General features: G+C 39.9%; 1 protein-coding gene across 1 annotated transcript in view; it reads right to left on the bottom strand.

Moving 5' to 3' along the window:
- Positions 1–15,648: 15,648 nt before the first annotated feature.
- Positions 15,649–21,588, bottom strand: part of LOC114839770 (mucin-3A-like) — a 30,585-nt gene continuing 24,645 nt past the window's right edge. The window contains exons 45-52 of the mRNA XM_034293981.1: positions 21,150–21,250; positions 20,796–20,901; positions 19,760–19,911; positions 19,495–19,634; positions 19,310–19,371; positions 16,790–16,890; positions 16,401–16,579; positions 15,649–16,285 (exon numbers count right to left, since the gene is read on the bottom strand). Of these exons, the coding sequence (XP_034149872.1) occupies positions 16,190–16,285; positions 16,401–16,579; positions 16,790–16,890; positions 19,310–19,371; positions 19,495–19,634; positions 19,760–19,911; positions 20,796–20,901; positions 21,150–21,250 (937 nt within the window). The 3' untranslated portion in view covers positions 15,649–16,189. The remainder of the gene's footprint in view (positions 16,286–16,400; positions 16,580–16,789; positions 16,891–19,309; positions 19,372–19,494; positions 19,635–19,759; positions 19,912–20,795; positions 20,902–21,149; positions 21,251–21,588) is intronic.

The following is a 21,588-nucleotide window of genomic DNA, read 5'->3' as shown; positions in this document are numbered from 1 at the left end:
CAGAATTTCATAAGTTACTGATTTAATACTCTATTAAACACAAATAGTTTGCACGTAAGTATTGCCACCAAAACCAAGAATAATTTAGATTCACATTTATTCATCATGCAGACTGAGTGAGGGATGCCTTGACTAGACCTCCTACTCTGTGAAAGGTCACCTACACTGGCTTAGGTACTGCCCTTTCATTCTGTAAGTTTATTAATGGATTTTGAATGTCACAGGTTAATGTGAACGGCTGACAAAAGCTCCTTTTCAGTTTTGTGTGTGACTATACTGTATTGCTGCACAGAATAACATTGTATTTCCCCACAAAACACACCTGTTATCCCAGTTGTAAGTTTTTTTTTGGCAAGTTTGTCATCAAGAACATGAAAAAAAGCAAGCATATCAAAGCTTGTTTAGCAATTGGCTCTGAAATGTTATTACTGTAACTGCACAAGTAATGTTTTCCAGAAGAAATCAAGGGAAAAACTGTTTGTGAGTCTGGATGTGCGTGCCCCATTGCTCCGGTAGCGTCTACCAGACGGCAGCAGTGTGAACAGACCATATCCTGGGTGGCTGTGATCTGTGATAATGTTCTGTGCTTTCCTCAGGCATCGTGTGTTCCTTGCATGGCAGGGAGATGGCAGCCGATGACGCGCTCCACAGACATTGAGTGAGGAACAGAAGCGTTCAATTTGCAGTGGTCTCTTAATTTTAACCCTTCTGTTCCTCACTTAAAATCTTTCTTTTCAACTTTTTTGGAAAAGAAAGAAAAAGGTGCAGTGGTCTTTTAATTTTTTTCCCGGAGCTGTATATAACCTGAAATTGTCACAATTCTCTCAACTTCTCAGCCTTTTTGTTACACTGCTACATGACTGTTACATGTGAAGTGGCCCTAAGAACATGCGTAGATTGTATGAGAGCACAATATCAGCAAAACTGCTTGTTGTCATTCCCATTTCATGGAGTTCACAATTAAGATTGGACTGCAGATGTCTGGTGTAACAATCTAAGCTCCTGAGCCGCTGGTGGAGGTTCAAATCTTGTCAATGGTCATACTTTCTGTTGGTGAAACTGGATATTGACCCATTCTAGATGATTCCAAGCCCTCAACTAATTTATGTAACAAATTAAATGAATAAGTAAAGAGAGTGTACAATTGCATTACAAGTATCAAAGAAGTAGGTACGGAAATTTGAGATTGCAAGAGCAAAGAGGCAAGCAAACCAAGGCAATCGAAATATTTGCGTTGAAGCTTTATGAAACGCTCAGAATATTTAATCGATAGGGATATCTGCTGGTTAGAAATAAAAATCAGATGTTCAATGTTCATACAGACGTATTTTCCCATATTGTTTTATAGAATGTTTCGGTGTCTGTGCGCATTGGAAAAGGAAATTAGAATATGGGGTTTGTATCCACATTTCCCTTGCCTTTCCAGTTAGCTTTTTATTTAACTATTAATCTGTTATACGTTATCAATAAATGTATTTTAAATATATTTTTTAATACATTTGGAGAATATATTTCCAAACACATTTGGAAAATATATTCCTGAATACATTTGGTAAATGTCAAAATGTTTGAAATGGGCCGCTTAAATATATTTATAAAACATGTATGTCTAAATACTAACCACTTCTCCAAACAGTATTATTTAATTTGGAGGGGCAAGTAGTGGTCTTACCAAGTTTGCTATAATACGATAGAAAATATTTGTGACCATAAGATTACATGTATTTTGGTAATGTACGTATCTATAAAATGTGTTTCAACGCCTAAATGTGATATAATCAATACGCCGGTAATTACATTTCATCTTTTTACTTTCACAGGATCTAAAAATACATTTCAAAATAAATGTTTTAATGTATTTTCTATACAAAATACATATTGTAATGAGAGCATTTTTGACAGTGAAATACATTTGGATAAAACTGAAATGTATTCATAGATTTTCAAAAACATTTCAGAATAAAATGTATGGGATATTCTGGATGACAAAGGCATGTGGATAAAAAAAGCTTCATAGGATGCACTAAAAGTAACAAATGATTTGAATCACAATAAATAGTGCTTTCAATTGAAAACATTTTGCAAAGTAAATCACAATTTGATCTCAAATGGTGTTGCTTATTAGTCAGCGATGGTACGTGCTAATCCACCACTGAAGTAAGTCTAGTTGATAACTAGGCGCAATTAAAAAATGCTTAATGCTGTTAATTTTGTTGCCGTTTATGCATTTTTCATTTCTGAGCCTCAGAGCCATCCATAGTTAGATGATGACTTTAAGATGAGCTTTAAGAATCACACGCATAACTAATTTACAGTGGATAGTAAAAGTCTACACACCCTTGTTAAAAAAAATGCCGGGTTCTTGTGATGTAAAAGAATGCTTTAATGTGATCTATAACGTGAACAATTCAACATGAACTCCAAAATTTCATCACAGCAAAAGTGACTCAGTAGTGTGTATTACCCCCATGTGCCTGTATGCACTCCCAACAATGTCTGGGCATGCTTCTTATGAGAAGGCGGACTGTGTCCTGGGGGATCTCCTCCCAGACTTGGGTCACGGCATCAGTGAGCTCCTGGACAGTCTGTAACGCTACTTGGTGGTGTCAGATGCACCAATACATAACATCCCAGAGGTTCACAATTGGATTCAGGTCTGGGGAACCTGAGGGCAAGTCAATGGCATCAATGCCTTTGTAATCCAGGAACTGCCTACACACTCTGGCCACATGAGGCTGGGCATTTGCCTACACCAGGAGGAACCCAGGGACCACTGCACCAGTGTAAGGCCTGGCGATGGGTCTGAGGATTTCATCCCATTGCCTAACAACAGTCAGGGTACCTTTGGCTAGCACGTGGAGGTCTGTGCAATCCTCCAAGGATATGCCTCCCCAGACCATCACTGAACCACCACCAAACTGGTCATTCTGGATGATGTTGCAGGCAGCATAATGTTCACCATGGCGTCGCCAGACTCTTTCACGTCTGTTACATGTGCTCAGTGTTAACCAGCTCTTATCTGTGAAAAGAACATGGTGCTAATGGCAGACCTGCCAATTCTGGTGTTCTCTTGCGAATTCCAATAGAGCACAGGTTCCACTAGACAACGTTGGGCCCTCATGCCACCCTCATGGAATTTGTTTCTGACAATTTGGTTAGAATATTTATTTAATGAGTGTTAGCTAGAGCTCAAACAATGAGTCAATTGATCAGTCAGTTGATCAACAGGAAATTGATTATAACTTAAAATACCAAACATTTGCTGGCTATCACTTCACAAATACTAAGAATAATTTTTCCCTTTCCTATCAACAGAAAGTGTTTTTTTTCTGGCTGCTGATCTGCTGTTTGAACACATCAGTTTAGGCACTGAGAACTTATGCATTTGTTATGACTTATAACATTTTATAAATTCAATGATTAATTGACAATGACAATTAGGTGTCACAGCCCTTGCGTCACCCTCCAATTGGCATCCCTCACACTGACCACATTTAGCAAACTGTAATCACCATCTTCATTATTTGCATTAAACCTGCAATCTTCTTGCCTTCTCTGCATTTAAAGAGAGAGAGAGAGACATAGAAACATAGCAATGGGGAGACCAAAGCAGATAGTTAAATAAATAAAATAATTTGCCAAGTCCCCAGATTGCAGAATTGTCACACTTAAAATCATGATTTTCGATTATTTTAGTAAATTAATGGAGCTAGGTCAGTACTTTCTGTGGTAGAGTTCTGTGGCTTTCATTTTGACAGCAGAAGAGCAAAAAGGCAACCTGTACCCCATAAGATGCAGCAGACCAAATGATTGAAGGCCTGAAGAAGGAGCTGATGGCAAAGCAACTTTAGAGGTAAATTATTAAAGGAGTCATTTTGAGTTGAAGTAATAACTTCTGCTGCCACAGAGGATGCAGACATTTCATCTTCCATTTTATCCATTGAATTTGGGTGACAGCAGACAGTGAATGTTGCATAAACATCCACTCCAAATCACACAAACTATCCAGACTGGTAAATTGCAGTACATGAAAGTGAAAAAAAAAAAAAACCCACTAAGGATGGCATTTTCAGTGGGTCCGTCTCTCTGTCCATTCAAAACTTACCTTCAAACTATCAAATATTTAAATATATTTGAACGACTGCATTAAATTAGAAAACACATTCATGCAGCCTAGAGGATGAACCCTGAACAACTTTGGTGACCTCATGACCTTTCCTCTAGGACCACCTTCAGGCCAAAATTTCAAACCCCATTCACCCACTACGTGCATTCCCCCAGCATCCACCAAGCCAGAAGGGCACCTGTGACGGAGGGTTACATATTTTGGGTGAAGTAGTCCTTAAACGACATATAGGTTCCATAAAATAATCCAGCTGTTCTCATTTGCCTTAGCTTTTGGATGTTTCTCTATTGAGATTTGATTTCCAGATTCAGACTTGCTGGTCAAACTTTGAGTTTTAAAAATGTCATTATTTAACCTGGAAGGTTTCCTTGGGTCCTTAAATAGTATTAGTGAGAGCCTTGGAAAAGGCCACAAATGTGTCACTAAATTGTCAAAAAAATAATTCTTAAATTGAATGTCAGGTGGTATTAAAAACTATTCAAATGTATTATATTTAGCTTACTGAAACATGCAGACATCCATATTTATTTCTCTTGAAGTGACTATTGTGATGTTTAGAATTTGTCTCAACATGCAGTCATGAGACTAAAAGCTTTTACACCCTTGTCTTATAATCAGTTATATATATCTTCATTCTCAGAACTTCCGGTAGTTGTGACAAAGTTGAAAGAATTAATTGAAAATGTCACAATTCAGACCTCAACTCTTACACCCACCTGGTCAAAACAATTCATAGACTCACCTGCTTCTGCATGTGTTTCTCCTCAGGTGGTGTCTGATGATATGGTAAACACCTTGCATGCATAGATATGTTACAGTCCATGTGGGGAAATGTTGATTATATGATGGCGGCTACTACACACAACCAGGGAAATCTGCATATTCAACTGTGTAGTGAATGTGCATGCTAACTGGTTGTTATGCATACTGCATGACCAAACAGAAAATCTGGGAGGCATTCCCATGTTTCTCAATGGAATGGTTAATGTGGATGGTTACACTGTAGAGCAGCATGGCCATGCTCTGTCTTGCGTAGCACAGTTGCATTTTGAACCATCATTCATAATTTTGTTGTATGATAGTGGGAATGCCTACCCGATTTCCAGTCTGGTCAGGGAAAAATAACTTAGTTAATATGCATGCTACATACACATTCCCAGAGAAACTAACATTATTTTATCACAATGTATAACCAATTGAAAACTAACTGATCACTCAATTGTTTTACAGGTGTCTCTTTTGCCATACTCTGACATCAAAGTCCCCAGACAAAAGTTTAACTGTCTGCGGACTGCAAAACACTGTCCCATTCAAGTTTGACGGGGGAAACAATCAGGAGCACACAAAGACGTGGAACCAAAGCCAAACTCGATAATACAAAACTGTTATACTCGGTGAATGCATTTATTGAAAGGGAGATTTCATTCTAAAATGAATTCCTACACAATTAATTTACAGTTTTTTTTTTTTAACCAAATGACTGTTCCATGTTGGAGGTGTTGGAGGTTCTAACATGGAACAAAAATTGAATGTTCCAAACATTGGTTGAAAAATCTGGGATCATCAAGTTTGTGAAAATTGCATGATTGTCAATGCTGCAAACAAAATAACAATGAAGACCCCTTTGATGATGCCCTAAAAAAATACCCTAATCTATGTGAAGGCAGACATTTAAAGGACATTTTCAGCTGTCCTTATATATAGCAATTTTGCCGATTTAATTACTGTTCAGAAACATGTCTGATCAAAATCAGGCTCAAGTTGAATTGCATGTCCCTACATGCTGCTTTGACTGTTTTATTGCGTTCATTCTGGATGCTGTATTTGGGCTGGAAAAAAACATTTAAGTAATGTTTTGTTTGTGTGTGTGTGTGTGTTTTAATTCACAGGCCATGCTCTGTCGAAGTTCCCTGACATCAGCAGGCAAGATGTGAGACGCATCATAAGAAAAAAATGCAACAACGAAAGCTACGAAAAGTTGATCATTTTTGGTTGGATTTGTGGTTCCTTGGCCTCAGGATTGCCATTTAACAGGGAAGCAATTGTTGAGAAGTACAACCTGTTTTTGGGCAGCCAGTCACGGATTTTGGAGGGGATCAAGGCATTACACAAATTAAAATATCAACCTACCCTAAAGATTGTTTTCATACTGTGTTTTAATTGTTATTGGCATCCAATACAATATTTGTTTGAAAATGTAGAAAACACAATTAAAAGCCCAAACCCCCTTAATGATGCGTACAATTTTCAGTTCCGTGACGTCGCCCGGTATGGCGCAGCCGGGGCCCCACCCTGGAGCCAGGCCCGGGGTTGGGGCTCGTATGCGAGCGCCTGGTGGCCGGGCCTTTCCCCATGGGGCCCGGCCGGGCTCAGCCTGAACGGGCGACGTGGGGTCGCCTTTCCGTGGGCTCACCACCCACAAGAGGGACCATAAAAAGCCGGTGCGAAGAGGATCGGGCGTCAGTCGAAGGCAGGGGCCTAGACAACCCGATCTCTGGACACGGAAACTAGCTCTAGGGACGTGGAACGTCACCTCGCTGGCGGGGAAGGAGCCTGAGATCGTGTGTGAGGTTGAGAGGTTCCGATTAGAGGTAGTCGGGATCACCTCTACGTACAGCTTGGGCTCTGGAACCACACTCCTTGAGAGAGGATGGACTCTTCACCACTCTGGAGTTGCCCGTGGTGAGAGGCGGCGGGCTGGTGTGGGTTTGCTTATAGCTCCCCAGCTCTGCCGCCATGTGTTGGAGTTTACCCCGGTGAACGAGAGGGTCGTTTCCCTGCGCCTATGTTTGGGGGATAGGTCTCTCACTGTTGTTTGTGCCTACGGGCCAAACGGCAGTGAAGAGTACCCGACCTTCTTGGAGTCTCTGGGAGGGGTGCTGGAAAGTGCTCCGACTGGGGACTCTATCGTTCTACTGGGGGACTTCAACGCCCACGTGGGCAACGACAGTGACACCTGGAGGGGCGTGATTGGGAGGAACGGCCCCCCTGATCTGAACCTGAGTAGTGCTCAGTTATTGGACTTCTGTGCTAGTCACAGTTTGTCCATAACGAACACCATGTTCAAGCATAAGGGTGTCCATCTGTGCACGTGGCACCAGGACACCCTAGGCCGCAGGTTGATGATCGACTTTGTTGTTGTCTCATCTGACCTGCGGCCGTATGTCTTGGACACTCGGGTGAAGAGAGGGGCGGAGCTGTCAACTGATCACCACCTGGTGGTGAGTTGGATCCGATGGCGGGGGAGGAAGCTGGACAGACTCGGCAGGCCCAAGCGTACTGTAAGGGTCTGCTGGGAACGTCTGGCCGAGTCTCCTGTCAGAGTGATCTTTAACTCCCACCTCCGGCAGAGCTTCGACTGGATCCCGAGGGAGGCTGGAGATATTGAGTCCCAGTGGACCATGTTCTCCACCGCCATTGTCGAAGGGGCCGCTCGGAGCTGTGGCCGTAAGGTCTCCGGTGCCTGTCGAGGCGGTAATCCCCGAACCCGGTGGTGGACACCGGAAGTAAGGGATGCCGTCAAGCTGAAGAAGGAGTCCTATCAGGCCTGGTAGGCTTGTGGGACTCCTGAGGCAGCTAACGGGTACCGACAGGCCAAGCGGGCTGCAGCCCGGGTGGTTGTGGAGGCAAAAACTCGGCCTGCGAGGAGTTCGGAGAGTCCATGGAGAAGGACTATCGGCTGGCCTCGAAGAGATTCTGGCAAACCATCCGGAGCCTTGGGAGAGGGAAACAGTGCCCTACCAACGCTGTTTACAGTAGAGGTGGGCAGCTGTTGACCTCAACTGGGGATGTCGTCGGGCGGTGAAAGGAGTACTTTGAGGATCTCCTCAATCCCGCTGTCACATCTTCCATTGAGGAAGCAGAGGATGAGGGCTCAGAGGTGGACTCGTCCCGGGCTGAAGTCACAGAGGTGGTCAAGAAACTCCTCGGTGGCAAGGCACCTCAAGTCTCTGGATGTTGTGGGGCTGTCTTGGTTGACACGCCTGTGCAACATTGCGTGGCGGTCGGGGACAGTGCCTCTGGGATGGCAGACCGGGGTGGTGGTCCCTCTTTTTAAGAAGGGGGACCGGAGGGTGTGTTCCAACTATAGGGGGATCACACTTCTCAGCCTCCCCGGGAAAGTCTATGCCAGGGTTATGGAGAGGAGAATAAGGCCGATAGTAGAACCTTGGATTCAGGAGGAACAGTGTGGTTTTCGTCCGGGCCGTGGAACACTGGACCAGCTCTATACCCTCTACAGGGTGTTGGAGGGTTCATGGGAGTTTGCCCAACCAATCCACATGTGTTTTGTGGATTTGGAGAAGGCATTCGACTGTGTCCCTCGCGGCATTCTGTGGAGAGTGCTTCGGGAATATGGGGTCCTGGGTCCTTTGCTAAGGGCTGTCAGGTCCCTGTACGACCGAAAGCAGGAGCTTGGTCCGCATTGCCGGCAGTAAGTCAGACTTGTTCCCAGTGCATGTTGGACTCCGGTAGGGCTGCCCTTTGTCGCCGTTTCTGTAATTTTTATGGACAGAATTTCTAGGCGCAGCCAGGGGCCGGAGGGTGTCAGGTTTGGGGACCACACGATTTCGTCTCTGCTCTTTGCGGATGATGTTGTCGTGTTGGCCCCTTGTAACCAGGACCTTCACCATGCACTGGGACGGTTTGCAGCCGAGTGTGAAGCGGTGGGGATGAAAATCAGTACCTCCAAATCCAAGGCCATGGTCCTCAGTCGGAAAAGGGTGGCTTGCCCACTTCAGGTTGGTGGAGAGTGCCTGCCTCAAGTGGAGGAGTTTAAGTATCTAGGGGTCTTGTTCACGAGTGAGGGAAGGATGGAACGGGAGATTGACAGACGGATCGGTGCAGCTTCTGCAGTAATGCAGTCAATGTATCGGTCAGTCGTGGTGAAGAAAGAGCTGAGCCGCAAGGCGAGGCTCTCGATTTACCGGTCAATCTACGTTCCTACTCTCACCTATGGTCATGAGCTTTTGGGCCGAAATTAGCTTTCTCCGCAGGGTGGCTGGGCGATCCCTTAGAGATAGGGTGAGAAGCTCGGTCACCCGGTAGGAGCTCAGAGTAGAGCCGCTGCTCCTCCACATCGAGAGGGGTCAGCTGAGGTGGCTTGGGCATCTGTTTCAGATGCCTCCGGAACGCCTTCCTGGGAAGGTTTTCCGGTCCCGTCCCACCGGGAGGAGACCCCGGGGAAGACCTAGGACACGCTGGAGGGACTATGTCTCCCGGCTGGCCTGGGAACGCCTCGGTGTCCCCCCGGAAGAGCTAGAGGAAGTGTCTGGGGAGAGGGAAGTCTGGGCATCCCTGCTTAGACTGCTGCCCCCGCGACCCAGCCCCGGATAAGCGGAAGACGATGGATGGAAAATGTAGAAAATGTACAAAAAGATTAAAAATATATGAAACATTGGTGTATGAAACATTAAAACAGAATTAAAACAAACATTGTAGAAACTCTATGATTAAGACAACCATTTTTTTATGGATGAAACAAAATACAAATATAGTAAAACAAACAGAAAAGTTACAGGAGCGAACTGAAGTAGAGAAGTCAGTGCAAAAACAAAGGGCTTTCTTTTTTTTTACAAAAGTAGAAACTGTATAAAAGACAGAATCTATGGATGTAACAAAAAGGAATGAAAAAAGAGGAATAGGAATAAAAACAATAGGAATAAATATAGCAGCTATTAAGGGGACCAAGTAATAACACAAGGAAACTTTGAAGCACCTTGGAATGTATATGTTACTGTAACTAAGCAATTGTCTTTACATTTCTAAATTTGATTAAAGCTACAAGCAGCATTTAATGGGTTTCAGTGAATGAAAATTATGCAAATGGTATGTAGGGTAAAACAAACTGTACACGTGTACAAACATTAACCCAATGTTGGAAGGATGTTTTTTCCTGTCCAATGGTGACCACATGTAGTTTTTTACTTACTGGCCTGGTTTATAGAACACTTGAAGAGCTTCATACATAGATGCCAAATGTCAAACTACTACCAAGATTGTTCATTTGCTGCCATATGAGTAGTGTTTTAAGTGTTTTTCAAAATAACTAAGATGGCTGAAAATCCATGGCGGCGATTTTTTGGGTCTCAGTGGCAAACATTTTCATAGTGAGGAGATACACCTATGGACTGATTTCCAAGACTAGGTCAAAATGGATGGATGTGGTTAACTTTCAAAATGTCCAACTTCACAGACTTGTGCCACCATGAGACAGGTTGGATTGGCATTTCCACTTTGTTTGCGGAATAGCTTAGATTATTACAACAAAACATTCTCAGCATCAGTGTAATAAAAAGATAGTAGATGAATGTCACACTCACAGAAAACATATATAGTCAAACGCAGAATTTTTCTAAGCTACACATTGAAAATGGAAATTACCATTGGAAATGTTAAGTGAAAAATTATTAAAACTAGCCGAGCTAAATAATGTAGTTAACAAATTAGAGACGTTACTTCTGCTCATTGAGTAACGTCTCTAATTGATTACCTACATTATTTAGCTCGGCTAGTTTTAATATGATTTTTCAACATTGCTTTCAGGTGATGACGTTTTCTGTAGTTTTGTTCCTGGAGGAGGATGACTGTGTGGCAGCAGTTCCACGCCAGGTATGTGAATTACATGTTGATCTCATAATTCCTGCAATGTTTTCTTGGTTTCACCATATTTACCTGTTCACCAACTTTTATGTTTATTTATAGGATGTAGCAAGCACAGTACTCCAAGGCACCAGAGAGGTACTCCACGCCACCATGTAGAGGTTTTCTACATAGGTAAGTGTGGGTTCATTCACTTAACCCAGACGCTTAACTTGTTATTAAAGCATGTTGCTTCCAATTTTATTTGTCAATTTCTATTTATTTTTAAGGGCAAGAAGGCAGAGGTAGGGGGAAGTTTTAGCTCTGCACATGAAGGTATGAACCAACATTTTGGTGGACACGTTCGAATTGTAAAATAACCAGATATTTAGGACTGAATAATTAACTGTCTGTCTTTACTTTCAGAACATTTGGAGAAGGTCGAGTGGCTGACTGAAGAGAAGGTTGAGCTGAGGGCACAGCTGGCTCTACAATCAGGTAAAAACAAGACTATAGTTGCGCTAGCATGTTGTCTTCATGAAACATTTCATTTGTCTTGAATGTCATGCAATTCTCAAAATCATGTGAGACATGTAAGTACAATATCTGATAACTGTATTACAGGAGCCATAAGGAAGAATCTTTCCAACCGGGATGCCACTGATGAGGCTATCCAGAACCAGGTCCCCAGGTACCAGAAAGGAGCAGCTGACCAGGAGCAGGTGGGAGATGTCGCGGCGGTACAAGGGACCTGCCGTGAATATGAATGACATCTCCAACACAACCAATATTGCTGCTAAGCTGCATTACTGTATTTCTTTAATTTCTTTTTAACTGCTGCTATGTACAGTGTTATATATATGATTTCATTATCCTCTTAATATATTTATAGCTTTGTGTGAATGTTCTTAATTCTGACTGTAGTTGTAGTGTTATGCCACCATTAATAAGCTTATTGCAGTGATGTATCTGATATTCAATAACTATTGATTGCTGCTAGGTCATACTTATGTATATTACTGCCATTCTAGCCCTTGTTTATTTTGTATTGTATTATGTTTATTTTGTACTTTTACATTCAAATACTGTAATTTTACTATCTGTTACTGGACATGTTTTCTTGCACTATTTGATTTTGTAACATTTTTATTTCAATTCATTTGCACATGTTTATTTTGTTTGCTTGCTGTATAATGCATGTTTCTTTTGTATGCACCTTGCACTGTTTGAAATAATTTTTTTTCAGTTCATTGTCATTTGTGATATGACCAAAATTATTATAAAGGATTATTATGAATAAAACCTAATATTGGGGCGTGAGGCATCCCACTGGGTTTATCGCATAAAAGCGGATAGCTGCCGTCCGGCCGCTGATCAGCGTATTGTTAGAAGGCATTGTCATGAAAGCGGCCCACCGGCGGCCCGACTGCGACGCGCGCTATTAAAAAAAAGCGGTTGCGTGGGCCACTGGCGTGTTGCTTGCTGGGATAGAGCCACTTGAACGAACACACACAGGTTTACGTGGCATCTATAAAACAAATAATATTATTAGTCAGTTTGAGATACATTTTATGGAAACCTTTATTTTAGCCATGGAATTGATCCGAAATCTAACAGGACAATAAAAGTTACACTGTGGGCCAAAGGTTTGCTGTTGCTGTTTTGAAAGGACATTTTAACTTTTATTCACCAACGTGTTATTCAGTAAGTATAGTCGGGACATTAATGATGTAAAAAAACATGACTATTTTAGTCTTTGATAAAATCTACCCAGGCCTAATTTCCAACAACCATTACTCCAACACCTTATCCTTAAGTGATCATGCCAAATTGCTAATGTGGTACTAGAACATCACTTAATTATATCAAAAACAGCTAAAAGCTATTTTCTTTGATAAATTAAGCTTTATATGGTCTTTGTGTTTTTGAGTTGCCACAGTCTGCAGTAGACTGGCATCAGTTTAGGTCAATATAATGTCAAAAAGTGCAAAAATGAAACAGCTCACTGTAGAAACCAGTCAGTCAATCAATGTTTTGAGGAATGAAAGATGTGGTAGGAGCAAATATACAACTAAACAAAAGAATAAGTACATCAGAATGTCTCATTTCAGATATAGACGCCTTACGTCCTCTGCTTCATTTAGTTCCTTTCTGCTATTTGTAACCTAATACCAACCTTAACACATGCCAGTGCATTACATACTGTGACAACTCAGTAACACAGACAATGTTAAGTTTAATTTAGCTGGTTTAATATAATGAAGAAAAAAAAATTCTAATACCAAACAAGCATTTTTGAATTATTTAAGGATGAGGTGTTGTAAAAACGTCCCTTAGTGTCTGAAAAAGGAAAACATTATTTCAAAGACAATGTTAAAAAATGTTTTAAACTAGCCAAGCAACTTTGACATTTAAGTTAGTAAAATACAGGATTGGAACTTTTGTTCTTTTAAGTGAGGGCGAATTTTTTTTGTAAAGCTCCTGATTTCTAAAATCGTATGCAAATGAATATCCTGCTGAGACATGGTGTACCAAGTCATGTTGGCTGAATTACCATGACAGTGAAACATGTAAAACGTCATTACAGCGTGACGGAATGTTTTAGTATTAAATAATTTTGTAGATAACTGACAGAACCTCTGATAACGCTCCTTAAATGTCCTAATATCGGTCATCAATCAGATTATTTCATCTTTACTGATGCTAGATGAGTGATCTGTAGCCGGTCATAAAACAGATTTGTTAGCTGTCTATAGCATAGTCTTCAGCACAGCACAGCGAACTTCATGTAGCTCAATTAGTAAATTAGCTATCTACTATAACGCATACAGAATAGTTGTAAGATATTTGGTCGTTATCTGCCATCAGCCTTGTTTGAAACAGGAACTATAGCTAACTATATCAATGAGAGAACGGGCAATGTATGCTTTACCTGCTTGTGCATAACATTGTGAGAAATTAGGTTTCTAACTAGCTCAATCAAACTCACCTTACTATGCGATATATATGAAACAAAGAGGCGAGATGTCAGAGTTTGATACCTTCTGGTTCTGAGTATTTTTTGTTTTGTTGCCTTGGCCTGCCTGCCACTCTGAAATTACAGCCAGGTGCTTAAGCACGTCGTCCTAATTTGGAAGAGGCGGACAATAATGCAATTTCGAAATGTGGAGGGGAAATGTGAAGTCCCTAGTGAAATGTCCGCCTTTGTAAGATACCATTTTCAAAAATGTGGTTTTCCAATAGCTTGTTAAACAGTTTCCATTTCAGGTGTACAGGCTACATTAGATCACTTTTGACAGGAAACGTTGCAACAATTAGGCCTATTATATCTATAAACGTTTCCAAAATATACAACAACAATTTACCAAATAGGCTAATATCCCCATTACAATACCTAGCCTCATTTGAAACTTACCCACAAATCCAACAGGCCTACTTACGATTTGAATACACAGTGCTGTGTACTCTTGGAAAGCTTGTAATCTTCCGAAATACTACCACCTTGTAAAAGGGAGCAGGTGTGACCTAATGAACAATTTAAGCTGTCGATGGGATTGGACGAGACAAGGTCATTGATTATTAATTGACAGGAAGTCACATGATAAAAAACCTGACCGGCTGCAAAAGTAAAGTCTTACCAAGGGAAATGTGGATATATTGACTGTATAAGCTGTTAAACTGTTGTGGGCATTAAGGCCAAATGTTGAAAACAGGAAATCTTATTTAGACGGTTGCTAGGAAGAGGAAGTAGATTTAGCTTGGGTGTCTTAGGCAAACAGGACACAGATGGACAATGCTCACACATACTGAGGAACTTCAAGCTGAAGACATGAAGCCCAAATATGACGCTTGTGCTGCATGTACACATATAAGGTATAGAACATAAATTGGACCAATGGCACACTGCTTGGCTACCTCAACCCCCCTCAACCCCCCCCATTATTAAAGGGCGTAAGTCTCGGATATTCCTGACAGGATATATAGCCTGACAAAGTGCCACACCCATGTAAATTTGCCTATTACGCGTGCATCGTTTGAGATAGCAAAATTCCAAAGAATAGAATTTAAGATACTGATCCCAGGATCCATCTCGGTGTGCAAATCCGTTCGGCAGTTTCCGAGGAGATGTCGTTAACGTGTTTTTCATAAAAGTTAAAATGGAGGCCATATTGTTTGAGAGATCAACTTTTCTTATATACATTTTAAAGACAATGGTCCAGTGGTCCTTTACACTGATTGTCAAACAAATCTGTTCAGCAATTTCGGAGGAGATGTTGTTTAAGTGTGTTTTTGTTAACGGCAAAATCGTGAGAAACATCTGTGATGTTTATAGCGCCCCAAAAGAAGTTTTTCACCAAATTCAAAATGGAGGAAAATCCAAGGGGCGTATTTGAAAGACCCCAGGGACTTATTTGGTCAGCATGAGAAGGGGCATGTATGGAACTTGGCTGCATGATTCTACAACCTTCAGTTCATGAGATATGCATGCTCAAACCTTCAACATTTGACTGTGCTACAGCGCCACCATGGGGTGTATAGGTATAGTAATGGCCGAGGCCCTTCGGGCCTGTCATGGCAACATGTCTGCAAATTTTTATCTCTCACAGTTGAAGAGTACCTATGATAAAATTTACAGACCTCTACATGCTTTGTAAGTAGGAAAACCTGCAAAATCGGCAGTGTATCAAATACTTGTTCTCCCCACTGTACATACCAAGTTTGTTTGCATTGCTGATGTCGTGTTGTGCACCCGTGGGCCACCGTATTTGTGCCCTAGCATGTGGCCTTTGTGCCCTAAAGGTTTTTGTGACACCGAAGGCTTTAAACAAAACACCACTACAGTAATTAATTATAAATCTTCACGTAATTGATATTTGGCATCTGTGGACCCAGCTAATTAATCAGTGAGGCCAACAGTAACTTCATACAGTGTATGCAGGAAGCCAGGTTAACGAAAAGTATTTTTTATTTTAAATACAAATAGAATACATTTCTGAACACTTCTATATGAATATGGATGACACCATAATTATAGATAATACTGAATCAATCATGAATAATGCAGAATAAAAAGTTAAAGGAATATATGTATCATACATGCCCAAACCTACTGTTAATGTTGTAGAGTTTAGCATCTGTTTACCTCTCTACTGACTTTTACCGATTTTACTTATTACGTATTATGTTCATCAAACTGATAAAGAAATAGCTGTATTGTAGAACTGTAAATACAATTAATTAATAATATTTTAAATAAAATGCATTAATTCTTATTTTTTCCCCCAACTATATTTATTAAAATATAGACTATAATTTGAATCAGTGGACAGGACAGCTGGAACACAGAAATTACTAAATAAATACATAAATATACCCTATCTAGATGATGTAAGCCAGTCAGTGCTTTATCTTTTAAGTGAAACAATAATTCATGTGATGATGAAAAGAAAGATGAATGGCTATTCTTTTGTGACTGTTGTCCTCTCAGAAAAGTCCGTTTCTGGTGGTGTACTGTACATGGTAAGATCTGCGTCTGTGCCAGCGTCTCCTAATGGCAGCACAACAGCCACATAGCATGCACTGCAAAACAAAGATTATCATTCTCTTTTACATTTAAATATTTGCTTAGATTTTGCATTGATTTTGCTAAGAATATAAGTGTATACTTCAAAAGTAAACAAAAGCCTATACTTACTGCTAGCAGGATCCATAGGGGAATAAGAATGATAGCAATGCCACAAGGAATGATAATGGCCAGAGCCCAGCCAGGAAAACCTCTGCCACTTGTGGTACTGAAAAAAGTGGTCAGTAAAAGGGTAGGAAGTGGTGTAGTGCTGGTTGTAGTTGTTGGGGCAGCGGTGGTTGTCAGCAAACCTAAAATAGATACAAAGGTTTTGAATGGAGCATTTCCATTATCATAAACTTCAGATATATTAATGTGTTTTCAATATTGAGAATTGCACAAGTTGTTATATTTGTCTCTTGAGCTAGGGAATATACCTGGCTATGTAAGACTAATGTTACTGGAAGATTTACATCTCACAGTCATAAAAAATATAACTATCTTAACAAATGACAACATACCTGAAACTGTTAAAATGTCCTGTAAAAAGGCACTAGGAAGGTTGTTGTCTGCCTCGTTGTATACATACATCACATCTGCCCTAATTTGATTGCCAACCACACTGTAAAGAAAAAAACGGGTTGAAGTTAAACTGTTGCGTTTGTAGATTTTGGGGGTTTTGCAGGAACTTCTGTTCAAGTTCTTTCATAAGCAATTCATAGTTGTGAAATTGTAGCTATGGTGTTTTGTGCATCAATTATCAATATTTAGGATGTTTGTTTATGTCAGCAAAGCTAGTGATGAGGTGACTCTGGGATGCTGGCTCTCTAAGGAGATTCCTTCCTCTGTCTAGTGCCTGGGTTCTTTTGCCCATCTTAATCTTTTCTTAATATTGGCCAGTCTGAGATATGGCTTTTTCTTTGCAACTCTGTCTAGAAGGCCAGTATCCCAGAGTCACCTCTTCATTGTTGATGTTGAGACAATTTAATGAAGCTGCATGTTGAGGACCTGTGAGGCATCCGTTTCTCAAACTAGACACTAATGCATTTGTCCTCTTGCTCAGTTGTGCAATGGGGCCTCCCACTCCTCTTTCTATTCTGGTTAGAGACAGTTTGCACTGATTTGTGAAGGGAGTAGTACCCAGCGTTGTAAGAGATCTTCAGTTTCTTAGCAATTTCTCACATGAAGAAATAGCCTTCATTTCTTAGAACAAGAATAGACTGACAAGTTTCAGAAAGAAAGTTATTTGTTTCTGGCCATTTTGAGCCTGTAATCAAACCCATAATTGCTGATGCTCCAAATACTTAACTATTCTATAGAAAGACAGTTTTATTGCTTTTTTAATCACCACAACAGTTTTCAGCAGTGCTAACATGATCGCAAACGTGTTTTCTAATGAACAGTTAGCCTTTAAAATGATTAACTTGGATTGTGGAACACAGGACTGATGGTTGCTGGTAATGGGCATATATACACCTATGTAGATATCATACTAAAATTAAGGTACAACAGTAAAGTACAGCATTTACAATGTCTACAAAGTTTTTCTGATCAATTGGATGTTATTTTAATGGACAGAAAATTTGATTTTCTTTCTAAAACAAAGACATTTCTAAGTTACCTCAAACTTTTGAAGGCAGGGTCCAATGCTAGATTTTTTCCTCACTGGCCCTATTCCAGTTATTTTGAAATCCACTAGCCCAGACTGATTTTTAGAGGGCCTTTAACAAGGTAAGTCAGTCAGTCAGACATTCCCTCTTCTAGGCCAGCTCCAATTACACGGGCCAGCAAAAATAAAATAATATAATTGTATTTTACAGTATTGTATGTAAATATCCAATCATCAGAATATTGATTTATATCACAGTTTTGCATGTGATGTGAAACATAAGCTGATACAGGCAATTGCTGTAAATATGATGAAACGTATGTGATTTATTTTTAATAAATAGTTATCAAAATATTATAAATATCATTATCATCTTTTCATGAACATAATTGCATTTGATGTTACATATAAAAGCTTGATAATAATATAACCGAAAACGCAATATAAATTAATCTGTTTACCAAAACCTATTCAAGTTACGGTTAAATAATGAATATGGGCTTAAAGTGCACTCTCTCAGCTTTATTCACATCCAAATTGGAGGAAGGGTGAATTCTGAAGTGGTTGAATTCTGAAGTGTAAATGGATACATTGTCTGCTCAGATTGAGCCAGTTTCAGCTAAGTTGTTTGGACTGCACTTCACCTTACTGATGGACAATGACCCAAAACATACTGTGAAATCAGTTTTTTAAGGCAAAGAAATTGAATATTCTGCAATGGCAGAGTCAATCACCTGATCTCAACCCGATTGAGCATGCATTTCCCTTGCTGAAGACAAAACATCAGCCAGAAAAACACACGAACAAACAACAACTGAAGACAGCTGCAGTAAATGTCTGGCAAAGCATCGCAGAGGAAACCCAGTGATGATGTCCAAGGGATTGATTGTATTAAAAGTGAGCATTTTATTCATGATTGTGTTAATTTGTCCAATTAAATTTGAGCCCCTGAAATAAGGGGACTGTGTATGACAATGCTGGCAATTCCTAAACGTTTCATATGATATTTTTGTTCAACCCATTGAATAAATGCACTTCAATTGCATCTTGGTTGTTTAATTGTGGTGTTTTCATTTCAAATCCATTGTGGTGGCGTACAGAGCCTAAATTGTGAAATTTAACAAGGCGTAATCAGTCAGTCAGTCCGTCAGTCAGTCAGTAAGTAAGTCAGTAAGTACGTAAGTAATTAAGTAAGAGACATTCGCTCTTCCTGGCTGGCTCCACTTACGCGGCCCAGCAATAAAAGCTCTAAGAAAAACCTTTCAGCTGATTCAGAAATTAATAAACAACAGTTAAACTAACAAGAGCAGTGTGTAGGTTTCTCTCTTTTTTTAGGGTTCATTTAAAAACATATAGAGGGTTATCTGCAATTGTAAATTATATCAAAATTAAAGATTACACTTTTAACCTCTATTTTTTGTATTGTACTCACGTGAAGCTGGCATTGGGAAAGGTAAACAATTTACCCTCCGGTTGACTGACAATATTATGGAGCTAGACGGAGAGATAACATCAAGTACTCTGATTAAATGGACAATTACAGAAGTTACTTACATTTATTTAGCATTTACTGTCCAAGTTTTCAGATTGATGTAAAACTGTAAACATTTTACTTACTAGATTGTCAACTGAAACTTGTATCTGGTTGTAGGTGTCATTGGTGAAAGTAATTGTATCATTTTGACTTAGTGTCGCCACCATGGTTACACTGGTTATTTGGTAACCAAGGTCAATGGCAAATGAAGTATTTGTAAGTTCTGTGAGCACAAGAAACAGTCACATTTTTAGCAGACAATTCAGTGCTATCATTTGAGTAGTACTGAAATGCTGAAACATTTAGGAAAATGCATATTTAGGAAGTTGTTTAAGTTGTTTCACTCACGGATATAAGTTGCATTCTTTAAGGTGGCTAGAGGGACAGTCCTGATTTGATTAAATAATTGCTTGTTGATGATCCCAATGATAACATCCTTATTGGGGACAGGTGTGTTGAGCTGGAACAGCAGTCTCACAAAAACCACCACAGTGCCCGATCTGAGAGAAAGTGAAAATACAAAGCAAAATTCCAATTTCATATATTTCAGATATTGACAGAGTAGAAAAACTAGACCAAGGGAAAGTGAGACAGGCGGATGTGGGACTTAATCCTTATATATCTGGGGTCATGAGATATGCATTTAATTGGACAACTCATGTCATTTTACACATTCAAAATCACACTGTGAAACAAATTGTTTTAGGGTTAGAGTTTAGGCTTGTTAATTTCATTTTTATCAAAACATTCAGAACAAATGCATATTAACATTTTAGAGTTTAAGTACATTTTGTAAGGATGAACAAATAATACCACTAATACAATCAAAGTGGCTTGGTTTGAGAAGATTGATGCTACAGTAGTTAAAAAACGTTTGCAATGAATTGTATTTCACACAATGTTGAATAGATTTTTGAAAAAGCATTTGGTAATTATAAAGGAAAGTATTCAGACTCCATCACTTCCTCCGCATTTTGGTGTGTTTTTACCAAAAATTTATTTTTGGAGAATGTATGCACAGCCCTGTACATGCAAGTCTTGGAATTAGGTTCTGCTCCTCTAGGGTAACTCACTGCCATCACATGGTCATGTATACGATAATACCAACAATAACATAACCTTGATTTCATTAATGCAATTCCCATGGCAATGAGCAAGGTACACAATACCAATCCCCCACACAAGGAACACCGAACCGAACAGGTGGGGGAAGGAGTGGTGGGTGGGCGAACACATGCATGCAAGTACAAGCATAACCTGATGATTAAATAGGTAGGGATACAATCTGACATGTGATAGGAGCGATCCTGCATCATCTAATACGTTGCTGAACAATTACCACTCAGGTTTCCTGCAACAACTAATATTATATAAACATGCTTACGTAGTTATAGGCATCACTGAAGCTGTAGAATTGGTTGTGAAGGCAGAAATGGGGGTTGTTGTGGAAACAGCTGTAGTTGTTGGGGCAGTGGTGCTTGTCATGATACCTAGAAGGAAATGTAAAGTCATTGTAACAAAGTTGTGAAAAAATGTCCTCCATAAGTATTGGGACAAACAGTTTAATTTTTTGACTGTAAAAAATAAGAATATTGTTTTCAATATTGAGAATTGCACCAGTTGTTATATTTGTCTCTTGAGCTAGGGAATAAACCTGGCCATGTAAGACTAATGTTACTTGAAGATTTACATCTCACAGTCATAAGAAATATAACTATCTTAACAAATGACAACGTACCTGAAACTGTTAAAATGTCCTGTAAAAAGGCACTAGGAAGGTTGTTGTCTGCCTCGTTGTATACATACATCACATCTGCCCTAATTTGATTGCCAACCACACTGTAAAGGTAAAAATAGGTTGGAGTTAAAATGTTGCAGAGCTAACATGATTGCAAAAGGGTTGTCTTTAATGATCAATTAGCCTTTTAAAAGGATAAACTTGGAATAGTAAACACAATGTGCCATTGGAACACAGGATTCATGGTTGCTGATAATGGGCATTTATAAGCCTATGCAGATATCCCACTAAAAATAAGATGTTTTTCCAACTACAATAGCATTTACAATGTCTACACGGTTTTTCTGATCAATTTGATGTTATTATAAATTGACAGAAATTTTGAATTTCTTTCTTTCATAAAAGCTTGATAATAAAAATATTTAAAAGAAATATTGCA

The sequence above is a fragment of the Esox lucius genome, chromosome 9 (assembly GCF_011004845.1).
Source record: "Esox lucius isolate fEsoLuc1 chromosome 9, fEsoLuc1.pri, whole genome shotgun sequence".
NCBI classification, from domain to species: domain Eukaryota; kingdom Metazoa; phylum Chordata; class Actinopteri; order Esociformes; family Esocidae; genus Esox; species Esox lucius.
The sequence above is the reverse complement of the archived record's forward strand: the minus strand, read 5'-3'. Positions and strand labels throughout refer to the sequence as shown.